This window comes from Colobus angolensis, unplaced genomic scaffold (assembly GCF_000951035.1).
Source record: "Colobus angolensis palliatus isolate OR3802 unplaced genomic scaffold, Cang.pa_1.0 Scaffold35, whole genome shotgun sequence".
NCBI classification, from domain to species: Eukaryota; Metazoa; Chordata; class Mammalia; order Primates; family Cercopithecidae; genus Colobus; species Colobus angolensis.
This window is the reverse complement of record NW_012116821.1, coordinates 5,419,427-5,436,578: the sequence shown is the minus strand read 5'-3', so window position 1 is coordinate 5,436,578 and position 17,152 is coordinate 5,419,427. Positions and strand designations below refer to the sequence as shown.

General features: G+C 40.3%; 1 protein-coding gene and 1 pseudogene across 4 annotated transcripts in view; both read left to right on the top strand.

Annotated features, from left to right (window-relative positions):
• Window positions 1-11,300, top strand: part of AMD1 (adenosylmethionine decarboxylase 1) — a 22,128-nt gene extending 10,828 nt beyond the window's left edge. The window contains exons 2-9 of one of the 3 annotated variants that reach the window (XM_011952783.1): window positions 3,051-3,137; window positions 4,406-4,532; window positions 5,817-5,919; window positions 7,758-7,800; window positions 7,900-8,044; window positions 8,334-8,426; window positions 8,520-8,675; window positions 9,081-11,300. In XM_011952783.1, the coding sequence (XP_011808173.1) occupies window positions 3,051-3,137; window positions 4,406-4,532; window positions 5,817-5,919; window positions 7,758-7,800; window positions 7,900-8,044; window positions 8,334-8,426; window positions 8,520-8,675; window positions 9,081-9,221 (895 nt within the window). In that variant the 3' untranslated portion in view covers window positions 9,222-11,300. The remainder of the gene's footprint in view (window positions 1-3,050; window positions 3,138-4,405; window positions 4,533-5,816; window positions 5,920-7,757; window positions 7,801-7,899; window positions 8,045-8,333; window positions 8,427-8,519; window positions 8,676-9,080) is intronic. The other 2 variants (XM_011952784.1, XM_011952785.1) reach the window with 2 other exon arrangements.
• Window positions 9,231-17,152, top strand: part of LOC105519514 — a 34,556-nt pseudogene continuing 26,634 nt past the window's right edge. The window contains exon 1 of the transcript XR_001002981.1: window positions 9,231-9,348. The product of XR_001002981.1 is annotated as a 28 kDa heat- and acid-stable phosphoprotein pseudogene (transcript). The remainder of the gene's footprint in view (window positions 9,349-17,152) is intronic.

The window sequence follows — 17,152 nt, the reverse complement described above, 5'->3', positions numbered from 1 at the left end:
GAATGACGTAAACCCAGGAGGCGGAGCTTGCAGTGAGCTGAGATCCGGCCACTGCACTCCAGCCCGGGCGACAGAGCGAGACTCTGTCTCAAAAAAAAAGAAATGGTGAGTATAACTGAGAAAGGGAGGGTGGGATTTGTTAGTGCATCCAGTGGGTAAAAAAGAATATGTGCAAGAATGGGAAGTTATAGTGGGAAGTCAGTAGGTGATGACTTAAGCAGATAGCATTATTGATGGACCTGAATTAGATAAGCTCTTTAAAGATCTGAAATTTTAGTGCTTCAAATACTTAAATCATAGTTGGTATTTTTATTTACCTTCATATTCAGGAATGGGAGTCTTAATAGTAGATAATTTTTGCAAGGATTTTGTAAATTTATCTTAGTCAAGTGAAGCAGGATTTCATTCCCACGAGTAAAGTTTGTTTATTTTTTTGAGATGGAGTTTCACTTTTGTCGCCCAGGCTGGAATGCAGTGGTGTGATCTCGGCTCACTGCAACCTCCATCTCCGCATTCAGTCTCCTGCCTCAGCCTCTGGAGTAGCTGGGATTATAGGCGCCCACCACCACGCCCAGCTAATTTTTGTATTTTTATAGAGACGGGGTTTCAACACATTGGCCAGGCTGATCTCAGACTCCTGACCTCAGGTGATCCACGCACCTCGGCTGGGATTACAGGCATGAGCCACTGTGACTGGCCAAGTTTTTTTTTGTTTTTTGTTTTTGTTTGTTTTTTTGTTTTTGAGATGGAGTCTCCCTCTGTTTCCCAGGCTGGTATGCAGTGGCAAGATGTCAGCTCACTGCACCCTCCACCTTCAAGTGATTCTTCTGCCTCAGCCTCCTGAGTAGCTGAGATTACAGGCGTGTGCCACCACACAAGCCAGGGGTAATTTCAAGGGTTGTCACAGTATATGTCCCGCATATGTATTCTTTGCATATATGAACAAATTTGTAGCACCTTTTTAAAAGAACCTTAATAAAATAGCTCTTTTTAAAAAGTTGTTTAGTCATGTTATAGTCAAATACAGGAACTCAGCTCTGTAATCATTAGCAAGCCTAACACATTAAATATTTTTGGATGGGTATTGGTACACAGATGGGTCAGTAACAGTTTCTTTTTTTTTTTTTGAGACGGAGTCTCGCTCTGTCACCCAGGCTGGAGTGCAGTGGCCGGATCTCAGCTCACTGCAAGTTCCGCCTCCTGGGTTCATGCCATTCTCCTGCCTCAGCCTCCCGAGTAGCTGGGACTACAGGCGCCCGCCACCTCGCCCGGCTAGTTTTTTTGTATTTTTTAGTAGAGACGGGGTTTCACCATGTTAGCCAGGATGGTCTCGATCTCCTGACCTCGTGATCCGCCCGTCTCGGCCTCCCAAAGTGCTGGGATTACAGGCTTGAGCCACCGCGCCCGGCCACAGTAACAGTTTCTTATAGCAAAATGGTGAGACACACACAAAATTCTACCAGGCTTCTTTGGTGTTGTGCTTGCTTTTTAATAAAAATGAATAAAACATTTTGCTGTTGGATTTCTCTCAGACGTTCTTATCTGGTTAACAAATGATTTGCCGGCTGGGCACAGTGGCTCACGCCTGTAATCCCAGCATTTTGGGAGGCCGAGGCAGGCGGATCACCTGAGGTCAGTAGTACGAGACCAGCCTGGCCAACATGGTGAAACCCTGTCGCCACTAAAAATACAAAAATTAAAATTAGCCAGGCGTGGTGGTGCGTGCCTGTAATCCCAGCTGCTTGGGAGGTGGAGGTTGCAGTGAACAGATATCTTGCCACTAGACTCCAGCCTGGGTGGTAGAGCAAGACTCAGTCCCCCAAAAAAAAAAAAGATTTGCCATTTTTGTGAGTGAGTATAGAGCAATGGCCTGTCAGATATCATGGGGCTTAAATTTTTTTCTTCTTTTTTTTAAAGACCTAGGGTATTGCTCTATCGCCCAGGTTGGTCTCAAACTCCTAAGCTCAAGCCATCCCAATCCCAAAGTGCTGGGATTACAGGCAATTCTCCTGCCTCAGCCTCCTGAGTAGCTGAGATTATAAGCACCCGCCACCACACCTGATCTCAAACTCCTGACCTTAAGTGATCCACCTGCCTTGGCCTCCCAAAGTGCTGGGATTACAGGTGTGAGCCACCGTGTCCGGCCTAGAAAATATTTCTGGCAAACAACTGGGCATGGTGGCACACGCCTGTGGTTCTGGTTACCTGAGAGACTGAGGCAAAAAAATTGCTTGAGCCTGGGAGGTCAAGGTTGAAGTGAGCTGTGATTGCGCCACTGCACTCCAGCCTGGGCGACAGAGTGAGACCCTGTCTCAAAAAATAATAATATCTGGTCGTGTTAAGCTGTTCCATGGAATTACATTGTCTTTTTCTAATGGGCACAGTGATGAAAGAATCAATACTTTCCTAATTCTATTTCAGGCAAATTAAGACTAGTTTCTTCATGTCCATATGACCTCCATTGCTATGGTTGCTTGTACTGCACATTTCCTGCTAAATGGGCTTTCTCATTGCATTTGGAGAGCTGTGTAGTATTCCCAAAATCTTCTAGGTGTGCTTATAATTGGCAAAGTAATTCCAGTTTTTTGTAAGTGCTATAAGGGTAACATCACTCACTGTCCAGACAGTTAGACAGGCTTTTAAATCTCTATGCCAATTAGACTGGTAAAATTATGCTCTTTTTTTTTAAGTGTTTCTTAAGGTTAAAAATCTGCACATTTTAGAGACAAAGTGTCCCATTGAATTTCTATAATCATTGATGAGTTAATGGTTTACCTTGGTTTATGGACCTTTGAACATTTTTTTTTGCCTATTTTTCTTTTAGTAATTTGTAAATACATAGTATAATGACTTTTTTTCATATATAGCATAATATACCTGTCATTTATCTGTATATGTCAATGTAGATTATTTTGAAAGAAACTAAATGTTGGTGTACAATATTAATTAAAAATGTGGTCTCTTCATGGGAAAAAGGGTGAGCTTTGTAATTTTTATGAGTAGGTGGGTACTGTTGTGGATTAATCATAATTTTTTTTGTTAAATAATAGATCTGAGTGGGACATACTTTTGAAGGATGTGCAATGTTCAATCATAAGTGTGACAAAAACTGACAAGCAGGAAGCTTATGTACTCAGGTAAGTCCTATGAAACAAGTGTTAGGTAGCTCATTTCAGTCCTAATCATAATGTGAAACAGTAAGTTCCTCTCAGTTGTAGTTCTGGGTTTTTTTGTTTTGTTTTGTTTTTTGAGACTTAGTTTTACTCAGTCACCCAGGCTGGAGTGCAGTGGCGTGATCTCAGCTCACTGCAACCGCCACCTCCCTGGTTCAAGCAATTTTCCTGCCTAAGCTTCCTGAGTAGCTGGGATTACAGGCACCCTCCATCACACATGGCTAATTTTTGTATTTTTAGTAGAAACGGGGTTTCACCGTGTTGGCCAGGCTGGTCTTGAACTGCTGACCTCAGGTGATCCACCCGCCTCGGCCTCCCAAAGTGCTGGGATTATACACGTGAGCCACCGCACTCCGCCTTTTTTTACATTATTTTAAAGAATGTGGTATAAAAGGAAACGTTTAGGGTAACATGGATGTTTCTAGGATGTAAATTTTGAAGCCTCACCGGACAGTTCAAGGTGGTTGCCATCTTTTCCTCCCACTTAATAAAGAAGTACCTCTTAATCAGAAGTTGAGGCAAAGGGAAAAGTTAGCTTTGCTATACAAATACAGTTGTCTAATTGGTATATAAAAGCTCATCACTTTTTTATAGTTGCAGAGTTAATTTATTCAATAAATACTTTGAATGAATGCTTATAGTATATATTGTGATGGACCTTGCAGGGGGATACTGGACTAAACAGCCCCTCCACCCTTGTTTTTTTTCCCCCTGAGACGGAGTCTTACTCTGTCCAGGCTGAAGTGCAGTGGCGCAATCTCATCTCACTGCAACCTCTGCCGCCCAGGTTCAAGCAGTTCTCTTGCCTCAGCCTCCCAAGTAGCTGGTATTGCAGGCGCCTGCCACTGTGCCTGGCTAATTTTTGTATTTTTAGTAGAGACGGGGTTTCACCATCTTGGTCAGGCTGGTCTTGAACTCCTGACCTCGTGATCCACCCACCTTGACCTCCTAAAGTGCTGGGATTACAGGTGTGAGCCACCGTGCCTGGCCTCTCTCTTTTTTTTTAAACTAAGTTTATATTATGAATATACTAATGTTTATGAAAATGCTTACCATGTGCCAAGCCCTGGGGATGTTTTGTATACTAGAAAAAAGAATAGTGTGTAACGTGCTTCCTTGAGATCCTAATATTTAAAAATACTAGCCGAAATTGTAAATAATTAAATTGGTTGATTGCACCCTCAGTAGTACATTTAGTATTGTTATAATATTGTGACTTTTTTCAACTGCAGTGAGAGTAGCATGTTTGTCTCCAAGAGACGTTTCATTTTGAAGACATGTGGTACCACCCTCTTGCTGAAAGCACTGGTTCCCCTGTTGAAACTTGCTAGGGATTACAGTGGGTTTGACTCAATTCAAGTAAGTAGCAAACTTTTACATATTTTTTCAGGCATAAATGTTAGAGTTCTTATCCTGTAATATGTAAAGTAAATACATTTATATACTTACTGCCTTTGTTACAATGCATGTAAACACGTGGTAAGGTGTTCATATCTTAGAAAGAGATCTGATTCTAAAGAACAGAAAATATGAAGGAAGCAGAGAATGAGTTAGGATGAATTCAAGTGGGAGAAAGAAATGAAGAAGCCAGACACTTCCAGTAGTTAATTTCTTAACATGGTTACTTATAATAATAGAGAAATGGTAAGAAAAGAAGGAAAAGCAAAATGTCATTACCGAAATTGTCCAGTCTTTATAATGAGTTAGGTTGAAGAGCAACAGTCAGTATTGAGTTAAATTCTCATACTCTTCAATAACTAAGGTGTTTTTACCTAGAGTATAATTTTCTGATTAGTGGTTGTCACATTTTATTTTATTTTTTATTTTTTTGAGGTGGAGTTTCGCTCTAGTTTCCCAGGCTGGAGTGCAATGGCACAATCTCAGCTCACTGCAATCTGCACCTCCCAGGTTCAAGCGATTCCCCTGCCTCAGCCTCCCAAGCAGCTGGGATTACAGGTGCCCACCACCATGCCCGGCTAAATTTTTTGTATTTTTAGTAGAGACAGTGTTTCACCATGTTGGCCAGGCTGGTCTCATAACTCCTGACTTCAGGTGATCCACCCGCCTCAGCCTCCTAAAGTGCTGGGATTGCAGGCGTGAGCCACTGCACCTGGCCTGAGTTTTAATCTTTAACTTCTTAAGGAAAGGATGGATTGTCATTAGTACTCAGTACAGTTTTTGTTGTTGTGAATTGATCCTTGTAAGAAATCTAAAGCAATGTGTGCTTAACTTGGATCACTGATGCTTAAAACTAATATGTTATTTCCCCCAAATTTTTGCTTACATGACTATTAATAAGCCCAGTTCAGAAACTACCGTTCTAGAAAGGAATATACTTGGTGTTAATCGTTGTTAACGACCCATCATGCCTAGACTGGGCGTTTTTTTAAAAAAAAAAAAAAAAAAAAAAGAGGGAGGGAGAGATGGGGCCTCAGTATGTGTACAGGCTGGACTCCTGGACCAAGTGATCCTCCTGCCTCACCCTCCCAATAGCAGAACCTACAGACATATGCTACCATGCCCAGCTAAAATATTTGAGTTTTGATTTTGCCGAGTTTTGATATGTGGGAAATAGTTGATTAGCTTCGAAAAGTGATAGAATTCTACAGCTAAAAGTTATCTTTTTTTTCTTTTTTAATAAAGAGCTTCTTTTATTCTCGTAAGAATTTCATGAAGCCTTCTCACCAAGGGTACCCACACCGGAATTTCCAGGAAGAAATAGAGTTTCTTAATGCAATTTTCCCAAGTAAGTTTAAATAAAATATAAACCTGTTGTCTTCTTAAAGACAGAAAGTGCAACCTTTCAGAGATCTTTCTATATGAGAGCATATGTATGCAGGTATAGCACTCTACATACACTAATATTTGCTTTCCTTGTGGATTTTTTGGTTTGTTTTAGACGGGGGTCTCATTCTGTCACCCATGCTGGTACAGTGGTGTGATCATAGCTCACTGCAGCCTCAACATCCTAGTCTCAAGTGGTCCTCCCAAGTAGCTGGGCCTACAAGTGCGCACCACCACACCTGGCTATATATATATATATTTTTTTTTAATTTTTAGTAGAGACAAGGTTTTGCCGTGTTTGCCCAAGCCGGTCTTGAACTCCTGGACTCAAGGGATCCACCTGCCTTGACCTCCCAAAGTGCTAGGATTACAGGTGTGAGTTACTGCACCTGATCCGTATTTACTTTGAGTTGGATGTTTTAGGAGTACAGTAGTGATCTTTATATAGCCTGTAATTCAAAATAGGCAGAATTTATAAAGAGCATTAAAATATCAGATAAAATCTTTTTAGTTAAGAGAGATGAATAGATAGCTTATTATTACAAATTATGTATACACATGCACTTGTAAAAATAATTGTGTGTCATAAATCAGTGGTGTTTAAAGGATGGAATTTTAAAATGTAGAATTGATCACCTGCCACCTCTGGTTTTTCATATAGCATAGAGAGAGTTCATCTTCATCTGGCCAGTCCCTCTATTTTGTGTCTCACTCAGTGGTTCTTTTTGCATATTTGTTTGTTTGAGACAAACTCTCACTCTGTCTCCCAGGCTGGAGAGCATTGGCATCATTATAGTTCACTGCAATGTCAAACTCTTGAGTTCAAGCACCCAGCTAATTTTCATTAAATCTTGAGTAGAGATGGAGTCTGGCTATATTGCCCCGGCTGTTCTTAAACTCCTGGCCTGTAGCAGTCCTCTAGCCTCAGTGGTTCTTAACCTATAGATCATAATGTCCTTTGACAATATGAACAAAGTTATATGATTCCCTCCAGAAAAATACCTAGTGCTCTGCTCCAGCATTTTATATAACAATTGACCTGGCTTTTTAAAATTGCACAGTGTAAAATAGTGTTTCCTGAATGAAATTAGTAAGGGCTTCTTTCATCCTTTTACTAAGCTTTTATTTATAGAGGTCAGGGAACTAAAGGTTATCTGATAACATCCTTACTTCCTAGGTAAGGCTGAAAACCTAAGATAATTTAGTAACCTTGCACAAAGTCGCTTACAAGCATGAAAATCGAACTTAGCACATCTAACATGAAACCAAATCAGGCTAATCAGTGTTGGGTGTTTAGTGTAAATATCCACCAAGTCAGTCGATTCTCCTTATCTGGGAATTCACCTACTGTTTCCTTTCCTTTCACTGATGACATTTCTTCTTTTTTCTTGAGACAGCGTGCCACTCTGTCGCCCAGGCTGGAGTGGAGTTGCATGATCTTGGCTCACTGCAACCTCCACCTCCCGGATTCAAGCAGTTCTCCTGCCTCAGCCCCCCAAGTAGCTGGGATTATAGGCGTGTGCCAACACGCCCAGCTAATTTTTGTATTTTTAGTAGCAATGGGGTTTCATCTTGTTGGCCAGGCTGGTCTCGAATTCCTGACCTCAAGTGATTTGCCCACCTCGGCCTCCCCCAGAAGGGGTGGGATTATAGGCATGAGCTACTATGCCCGGTCCACTCATGGATGACATTTCTAATAAGTGGCAAATAGTATCATTCTGCTTATTGTGGAAGGGTAGTAACAAACCATCCTATTAAATGGATGTGTTATGTTTATTTTGTGTTCTCTTCCCTCAACAGATGGAGCAGCATATTGTATGGGACGTATGAATTCTGACTGTTGGTATGTTTAGTGCAATTTTGTCAATTTTTGTTGTCCTATGTAAGATTTAGTTTAAACTGCCAATTGTCATTTTTAGGAACATTTTTAACTTTTATTTAGGTACTTATATACTCTGGATTTCCCAGAGAGTCGGGTAATCAGTCAGCCAGATCAAACCTTGGAAATTCTGATGAGTGAGCTTGACCCAGCAGTTATGGACCAGTTCTACATGAAAGATGGTGTTACTGCAAAGGATGTCACTCGTGTAAGCATTTTTAGTAATAATTGTTGCTGGATTCTTCTGCATGGGGACTAAATTTTATTTTTCATTCTTTAACTTTTAAGTTCAGGGTTACAAGTGCAAGTTTGTTATGTCAGTAAACTTGTGTCATGGGGGTTTGTCATACAGAGTATTTTGTCCCCCAAGGATAAAGCCTAGCACCAGTTGTTATTTTTCCTGGTCCTCTCCCTCCTCCCATCCTGGGACTAAATTTTGAACTCATTTGAAGTTTGTTTGTCAAACCTTTGTTAAACTCAGTCTTTTTTCCCCCCAGGAGAGTGGAATTCGTGACCTGATACCAGGTTCTGTCATTGATGCCACAATGTTCAATCCTTGTGGGTATTCGATGAATGGAATGAAATCGGATGTGAGTAGTTATATATATTGCTTCAATAATTATTTAAATATTTAAATGTGTAATAGTCTTTGCATTCTTAATACTGTGAACTGTTTCTCTCAGGGAACTTATTGGACTATTCACATCACCCCAGAACCAGAATTTTCTTATGTTAGCTTTGAAACAAACTTAAGTCAGACCTCCTATGATGACCTGATCAGGAAAGTTGTAGAAGTCTTCAAGCCAGGAAAATTTGTGACCACCTTGTTTGTTAATCAGGTAATTTTATATTTTATTATTAATCAGGTAATTTGGTTTTTAAAATCTAAAGGAAATGAGACTGAGGCCTAAGATGTATTCTAAGATAGCACATACACCAGCCACTCAGATATCCAGAAGTAATACTGTTTGAGGTTACTGGTAGCTGAGAAGCTTTGTTTCATTATACCTATATCAGTCCTTGTTTTCTATCTAGCCAAATTGATGGGTTCCTTCTGTCTTGCTATTGACAGGCCTGGTGGGAGGAACCATAAGAAGCCCTGGTCCCTCCAGCACATAAGAAGGCAGCTAAAATAACTCAAATGCCTTAGTTTCATTAAGATAAAAGTCTGTCACTTAACTGTTTTGGTTGAAAATACTTCTCTGGATTGCAAACACTAATGGTTATTTAATTTTTTCCCCCAGAGTTCTAAATGTCGCACAGTGCTTGCTTCGCCTCAGAAGATTGAAGGTTTTAAGCGTCTTGATTGCCAGAGTGCTATGTTCAATGATTACAATTTTGTTTTGACCAGTTTTGCTAAGAAGCAGCAACAACAGCAGAGTTGATTAAGAAAAATGAAGAAAAAACGCAAAAAGAGAACACATGTAGAAGGTGGTGGATGCTTTCTAGATGTCGATGCTGGGGGCAGTGCTTTCCATAACCACCACTGTGTAGTTGCAGAAAGCCCTAGATGTAATGATAGTGTAATCATTTTGAATTGTATGCATTATTATATCAAGGAGTTAGATATCTTGCATGAATGCTCTCTTCTGTGTTTAGGTATTCTCTGCCACTCTTGCTGTGAAATTGAAGTGCATGTAGAAAAAACCTTTTACTATATGAAACTTTACAACACTTGTGAAAGCAACTCAATTTGGTTTATGCACAGTGTAATATTTCTCCAAGTATCATCCAAAATTCCCCACAGACAAGGCTTTCGTCCTCATTAGGTGTTGGCCTCAGCCTAACCCTCTGGGACTGTTCTATTAAATTGCTGCCAGAATTTTACATCTAGTTACCTCCACTTTCTAGAACATATTCTTTACTAATGTTATTGAAACTAATTTCTACTTCATACTGATGTTTTTTGAAACAGCAATTAAAGTTTTTCTTCCATGAGTTGAGTCCTTAAGAAAATGATTCCAGTTACTCATTTTGCATATTTACTATTTTAACATTATTGGACCCTGCATTTATAGTCCTTTGATTTCTTCCCTCTCCCTGGTGTCTCCCCCAAGACCCCAAATAAAGCAATACACTGTTAACACTGTGGGTTTATATACTAATTCTGTACCCCAGATGGGGAATGGAGGAGATGGTCCCTGGGCTTAATATTCTTTAAAGGGCATGGGAATTTAACTTCTCTTTTATTGTAATGTGCTCTTTTGGAAAATAGTTGATTAGCAGGGAAGACCCAGAGTTGTAGATTGAGATTAGGGTGTACTGGCTGAACTGTGGAAAACATACAATTCTGTGTTCCTCAGTAAATGAGATTAGCGTTTGATGAGTAGCACGCCTTTACTAACCTACTAAGTAGTAGTATAAAATGATTTTTTATTTAGTTAATTACCAGAGAGATTTAGCATAATTTTGTTCTGGATTCAGTAAATCAAGTCAGCTTGGATCATTCACCTTAACTTTTCCTTTAGCGGCCATTTCCACTAGTTTCCATTAAGTAGTGTTCTATAAACTTTGATCCAAAGCAGAATCAATGTCTTTTCCATCTTGTGACTTAAAGTTCTGTGACTGTGATGCATGTGTGTTCTGACTTCATCTGTTCCTCTAACTACGGTGTTTCCCTCACCATGGCATTCGTAGGATGAAATGAATGACTGCCCAGAATGAGAATTTGTCCAGATTATTCAGATAAACATCATAAAGTAGAATATATGAATAAATAAGTAGAACATAAATAAAATTCCAAAATACTCAATGAGAAATGACTAGTAATATAGGCTTTCAAGAGTTGGTACCTTTTAGCTATATTTGCAGATACTCTGGGATTTTAAGGAACTGAGAAAACAGCAAAGTTGACTAAATTTTATATTTCTTGTCCTCTAAATATTTTGATAATTTCTGGATTGATGCAGTGATGTTTTTGTTCCTTCCGTATTTATAAATGAAACACCTTTTTTTAGTGTTTCTAAACCTAAAATCTACTTGGTTTGCAATCAAGTGGTTGGAACACTGTTTGACTTTTATTTGAAGCATGTTGTTGATTGAAAATTTCATTGAGGAAGTTTTCAGTCAGTGTGTAAGTTTGATTCTGTAATGAGCACAGCACCTAATATTTTGAGGAGCTCTGTTTTAAGGACCAATGCTTAAGGTGGACTTTGTTCGTAAACAGTATCCCAATAGATTTGTTGACTTGAGGTCTGTGGGTTTTTTTTGTTTGTTTTGGTTTTTTTTCCTAATAGAATTAAGAATTCTAATGTTGAAAAACTGCACAAATTTGTATGGGACAAAGCCTAGAAAAGAGAAATGTAGATTGAATCATAATCTAAATCATGGTTTGATAGAAGAGGGAAAGTTTTGGTGCCATAATTTCTCCTTTCACTGGTGTTGGACTTAAATCAGTTGAAATGTATTTCTGTACCACAATTTACGCTTCAATAAAAGTTTAATTGTCTAGTGACATTCAGAAACTTTTCTGTTGCCCTGTTTTTTAAAGGAGCCTACTTGACCAAATACTCTATATCTGAAGTTTAAAATCAATATAACAATGTGTATTTATGAGTTTGGAGTTAGAGAAAAGTTTAAAATCAATATAACAATGTGTATTTATGAGTTTGGAGTTAGAGAAAAGTTTAAAAGTGTTAGGTCCCAATCTTTATTATAGACTAGACTCTTAAAACATTGGTTGAGGATGATCAAACTGTAAGTTTCCTTATTTCATTCATGGTTATTTCTATTAAGTAGAAAAAATTTATAAGCGTGATCATTTCCTTTTTTAACTTAGGGCCTTGTTCTGTTGTCCAGGCTGGAGTGCGGTGGCTGTTCACAGGTGCGATCATAGCATACTGCTTCCTTGAACTCCTAGGCTCAAGCAGTCCTGCTGCAGCTTCCCAAGTAGCTGGGACTGCAGGCTTCTGCCATCACACTTGGCTTTGTCATTTTCTTTATTTGGCAACATTTTAGTTCTACAGTCAAATATATAATAAGCTGAAAATGTTATGAAAATGTATATTCTGATCTTTCTCAGAATATGCTTCAGTTAGAAAATATTTCCTCAGTTTTCATTAAAAACAGATGGTGTTCCTAGAAAAGCAAAATATTACATATCTGTGCAATATGTAATTCACAAAATTCATTTGCCAAAAACAGGTGAGTGAATTTGGGGGTTCGTTAGTAAGCAGTCATCAAGTTTCCATCATAGACGCATAAGTGGAAATGTGATACTATTTTATTCTTCTGGATGGACAATTATGGATTTGTTGGGTTCTGGGCTTCAGGCTTTATAATCTCATCCACTTTGCCCTTCCTCTTGTCATAATGGAAGAGGTGCTCCTAATTTGGATTCCATCCTTTCCTCCTCTCAGAGACTGTCCTGTGATTTCCTAAAACATTTCCATTACTTTGAATTTTCTGATTTTCTTCCCTTAGGGCCCTCCACAGGCCTCTGTGCTAGTGCCTTGAATGATGGCAAGTGACCAAAAAAAATTTTTTTTTTCTTTTATTTCTTCTTTTTTTTTTAAGATGTTCTTGCGCTGTCACCCAGGCTGGAGTGCAGTGGTGCGATCTAGGCTCACTGCAACCTCCACCTCCCAGGTTCAAGTAATTCTCGTGTCTCAGTCACCCAAGTAACTGGAATTACAGGGATGTGCCACCACACCCAGCAAATTTTTGTGTTTTTAGCAGAGACAAAGCTTTACCCTGTTGGCCAGGCTGGTCTTGAACTCCTGACCTCAAGCAATACGCCCACCTTTGCCTCCCAGAGTGTTAGAATTACAGGTGTGAACCACTGTGCCTGGTCAAGTGTCCAAATTCTTATTCCATAACAACTTTGGACTGGGCGCCATAGCTGGACACCTGTAATCCCAAAAGTTTGGGAGGCTGAGGTGGTAGGATTGCTTGAGCCCAGGAGTTTGAGGCCAGCCTGAGCAACATAGCAAGACACTGTCTCTACAATAAATAAAAGGAGGCTGAGACTAATGAGCTGTGATCACTCCACTGTACTCCAGCCTGAGCAAAAGTGAAACCCTGTCTCAAAAACAAAAATCATGACTTGTGCAATAGCCACCAGTTTTCCTGGATTCTCAAAAGAACCCTATGGTGAAATTAGAAACACAAAGCTAGAGGTATGTGACTTCAAGATGGTAAGAAAACCATCAAACAGATGGTATCCCTTGTCAAGGGATATCTGATAAATTGTTGGATATATGGCCTAGGGACCCAGACAATAGATTTTAGATTTGTAAACAATATGGAGGGCTTTTTTTTTTTTTTTTTTTTGAGATGGAGTCTTGCTCTGTCACCAGGCTGGAGTGCAGTGGCGCCATCTTGGCTCACTCACACCTCCTGGGTTCAAGTGATAGCCTCCTAAGTAGCTGGGATAACAGGCATGCCTGGCCAATTTTCTGTATTTTTAGTAGAGATGGGGTTTCACCATGTTGGCCAGGCTGGTCTCGAACTCCCGACCTCAGATGATCTGCCTGCCTCGGCCTCCCACGGTGCAGGGATTACAGTCATGCTAGAATTTTCAAGCATACAAAGTCTTAATAGGGAGAATTTTCAAACATACAAAGTAAACAAAATGGTACACTAAACCTTTATATACAAGTTTCAACAACTCCATTCTAGTTAGGCATATCTGTCTACTAACTACATGCCCTTTTTAGATAAATTTAAATTGAAATGCATAAATCTGGCCGGGCACACTGGCTCACGCCTGTAATCCTAAACACTTTGGGAGGCCAAGGTAGGTGGATTACCTGAGGTCAGGAGTTCAAGACCAGCCTGGCCAACATGGTGAAACCCCATCTCTGCTAAAAATACAAAAACTAGCCATAAGTGGTGGCGCATGCATGTAGACCAAGCTACACAGGAGGCTAAGGCAGAAGAATCACTTGAACCCAGAAGGCTGAGGTTGCGGTGAGTTGAGATTGCCACTGCACTCCAGCTTGGGCAACAGATTGAGACTTCATCTAAAAGATACGTATACATACACACAAATGTAAGCTATAATTTTGGTAAATGGTTCTCCTTCGCCCACACCTTACCAGGACAAAAGGAGCTCATTTACCTCTACCCAGGCAATTAAGCAATCTCCTACCACCACCACACTCAAATGTTTTATCATAGACTAGGGTTCATTTTTACTTTCCTTCCCTGGAACTTTGTAATTCTTTCAGCATAAACATTGTTGAAGTTCAACAGTCCTTATTGAGTAGGACTCTATTGTATGAATATACTATAATTTGTTCATCTGTTTTCCTGTTAGTGAACATTTTACTGGTTTCTAGTTTTTGGCAAGTGTGAGTAAAGCTGCTATGAACATTTGCACACCAATATTGTGACTTCTGGCCATGTAGTGGTATCTTGTGGTTTCAGTCTGCATTTCTCTGACTAATGAACATGTTCTCATGTGTTTATTGGCCATTAATATGTCTTTGAGTGTGTATTTTAAAATTAGGTTGTTTTTTATTACCAAGTTATAGGAACTCTGTATTTTGAATAAAATTCCTTGTCAGTTATTTTGCAAATATTTCCCCCATTGTGTGTCTTGACTCGTGATTTTTTTTTTTTTTTTTACAGTGTTTTGAGCGGAAGTTTCCACTGGAGTCTTAATTTATCAATTTTTAAGCGGACTTTTTGTAAATAAATCTGCCTACCTCCAGATTGTTATGGTGGTATTGTTTTCTCATAAAATGTTTAAGCTTTTATGTTTAGGTCTATTATCAATCTCAAGTTTTTGTATGTGATGTAGGGTAGGCCTTGAGGTTCATGTTTCTCCCCGCATCAAGTTATTCTAACCCTGTGGGAAAGATTCTTTTCTCCATCTGTTTCTAGAGTGTATTCTTGCTTTTTTTTTTTTTTTTTTTTTTTTTTTTTGAGACAGAATCTTACTCTGTTGGGAGTTCAGGAGTGCCATGAAGCGATCTCAGCTCACTGCAACCTCCACCTCCCAGGTTCAAGGGATCCTTCTGCCTCAGCCTCCCAAGTAGCTGGGGCTACGGGCGTACGCCACCATGCCTGGCTAATTTTTTTTATTTTTAGTAGAGACGAGGTTTCACCATGTTGGCCAGGCTGGTCTTGAACTCCTGACCTCAGGTGATCCACCCGCATCGGCCTCCCAAAGTGCTGGGATTACAAGTGTGAGCCCCTGTGCCCGGCTAGTTTTTTGTGAATTCCTGAGCATTTTTGGTTTCTGGATGCTAGTCTAAATGGAATTGGTTTCTTTCTCCAACTGCTACTAGTTTATAGAAAGGCAACTTTAAAAATGTTGACTTATATTATGAGACTTTGCCAATAGTGGGTGGTTGGTTGGTTCTTCCCTTATTCCACTGTTTAGGACTTCCATGGTGAGTAGAAGAGGTAAGAGCAGACTGTGACTAAGGTGAGATATATAGTAAAATGTAAGGAGGCACTGTCAGGGCAGTGGAAGCGTAGAGTGGGCATCTGAGTGGGAGTACATCCTTGCACTTGCTCCTTCCTTTCGCTTGTACATTACTTGCTTGGTCTCGTGCTGTTCCCATGGGCTTACGTCCTTGCCCTGTTCCCAGTTTTAGGAAGAAAGCATTAAATATTCCATCAAGATTTTGCTAGTAGGTGGTGGTTTTGTTTTGTTTTGTTGAAACAGGGTCTTGCTCTGTCACCCAGGCTCAAGTGCAGTGGTGCAGTCATGGCTTACTGCAGCCTCGACCTCTCCAGTTCGAGTGATCTCATCTAAGCATCCTGAATAGCTGGGACTACAGGTGCACACCACCACACCTGGCTAATTTTTGTGTTTTAGTAGAGACAGGGTTTTGCCATATTGCTCAGGCTGGTCCCCACCTCCTGGGCTCAAGCAATCTGTCCATCTTAGCCTCCCAAGGTGCTGGGATTACAGGAGTGAGCTACCTCACCTGGCCTCTACTGGTTTTATGTAGATGTCTAGATCAATGCCTTTTATTAGATTAAGGTAGTCCTCTTCTAGTTTTCTGGGTTGTCATGAATGGAAGATAGCACATCCCTACCCCCCTTTTTTCCCATCCATTGAGATGATAATGGTTTGTATGCTTTTTTAGATACTTTCTGTCCTCAGAATGAAAGGAGTTTAGTAGTGGAACCTGATGACTGAAACAGGCCCTCTACCATTGGAGACAAGAAGGGAAGTGTATGGAGTAGCCATTCTTTTATTTGTTTACTCTCTTAATAAACTTGCTTTCACTTAAAAAAAAAAGTGTAAAGGCACTTGGGTAGTTCTCTGGTTTAAAGTAACTTTGTGGCCGGGTGTGTTGACTCACGCCTATAATCCCAGCACTTTGGGAAGCCAAGGCAGGTGAATCATGGGGTCAGGAGTTCAAGACCAGCCTGGCCAACATGGTGAAACCCCATCTCTACTAAAAATATAAACATTAGCCAGGTATGGTGGCATGTGCCTGTAGTCCCAGCTACTCAGGAGGCTGAGGCATGAGAATCGCTTGAACCAGGGAGGCAGAGGTTGTGGTGAGCTGAGATCATGCCACTGCACTCCAGCCTGAGCAACAGAGGGAGACTCCACCTTAAAAAATAAAAGTAATTGCCCAAGGTTAGAGAAACTAGAAATGATATAGCCCAGATTCAAACTCTGGCAGGCTAGAGTTTGTTTTAGTCACTGTTATCTCTCAGCTAAATCTTTTAATCTACTTAAAGCTTCAGAATTCAATTATTTCATTTCCTATTTTTTACTTTTTAAGAATTCCTCATCCTTGGTAGCATGTTTGGTTCTGGTGACTTCAACCTCACCTTTAGCATTTTATTTTATTTATTTATTTAGAGACAGACTCTTGGCTCTGTCACTCAGGCTGGAACGCAGTAGTGCGATCTTGGCTCACTGCAGCCTCTGGCTCCCGGGTTCAAGTGATTCTCCTGACTTAGTTTCCTGAGTAGTTGGCATTATAGGTGTGTGCCACCATGCCTGGCTAATTTTTGTACTTTTAGTAGAGACGGGGTTTCACCATGTTGGCCTGGCTGGTTTTGAGCTCCTGTCCTCAAGTGATCTGCCCTCCTCAGACTCCCAAAGTGCTGGGATTTCAGATATGAGCCACCGTTCCCAGCCACCTTTAGCATTTTAGACGTAAGAGATACTGAGATGAAGCATGCAAAACGTGGAGAATGGATGCTGGTTAGTTAATGTGGTCTTAAGTTCTACGCAATTATATATAACTACATAAAATTACATGGGCTGGGGTGTGGTGGCTCAAACCTGTAATCCCAGCACTTTGGGAGGCCAAGGCAGGAGGATCACCTGAGGTCAGGAGTTCGAGACCAGTCTGGCCAACATGGTGAAACCCCATCTCTGCTAAAAATACAAAAA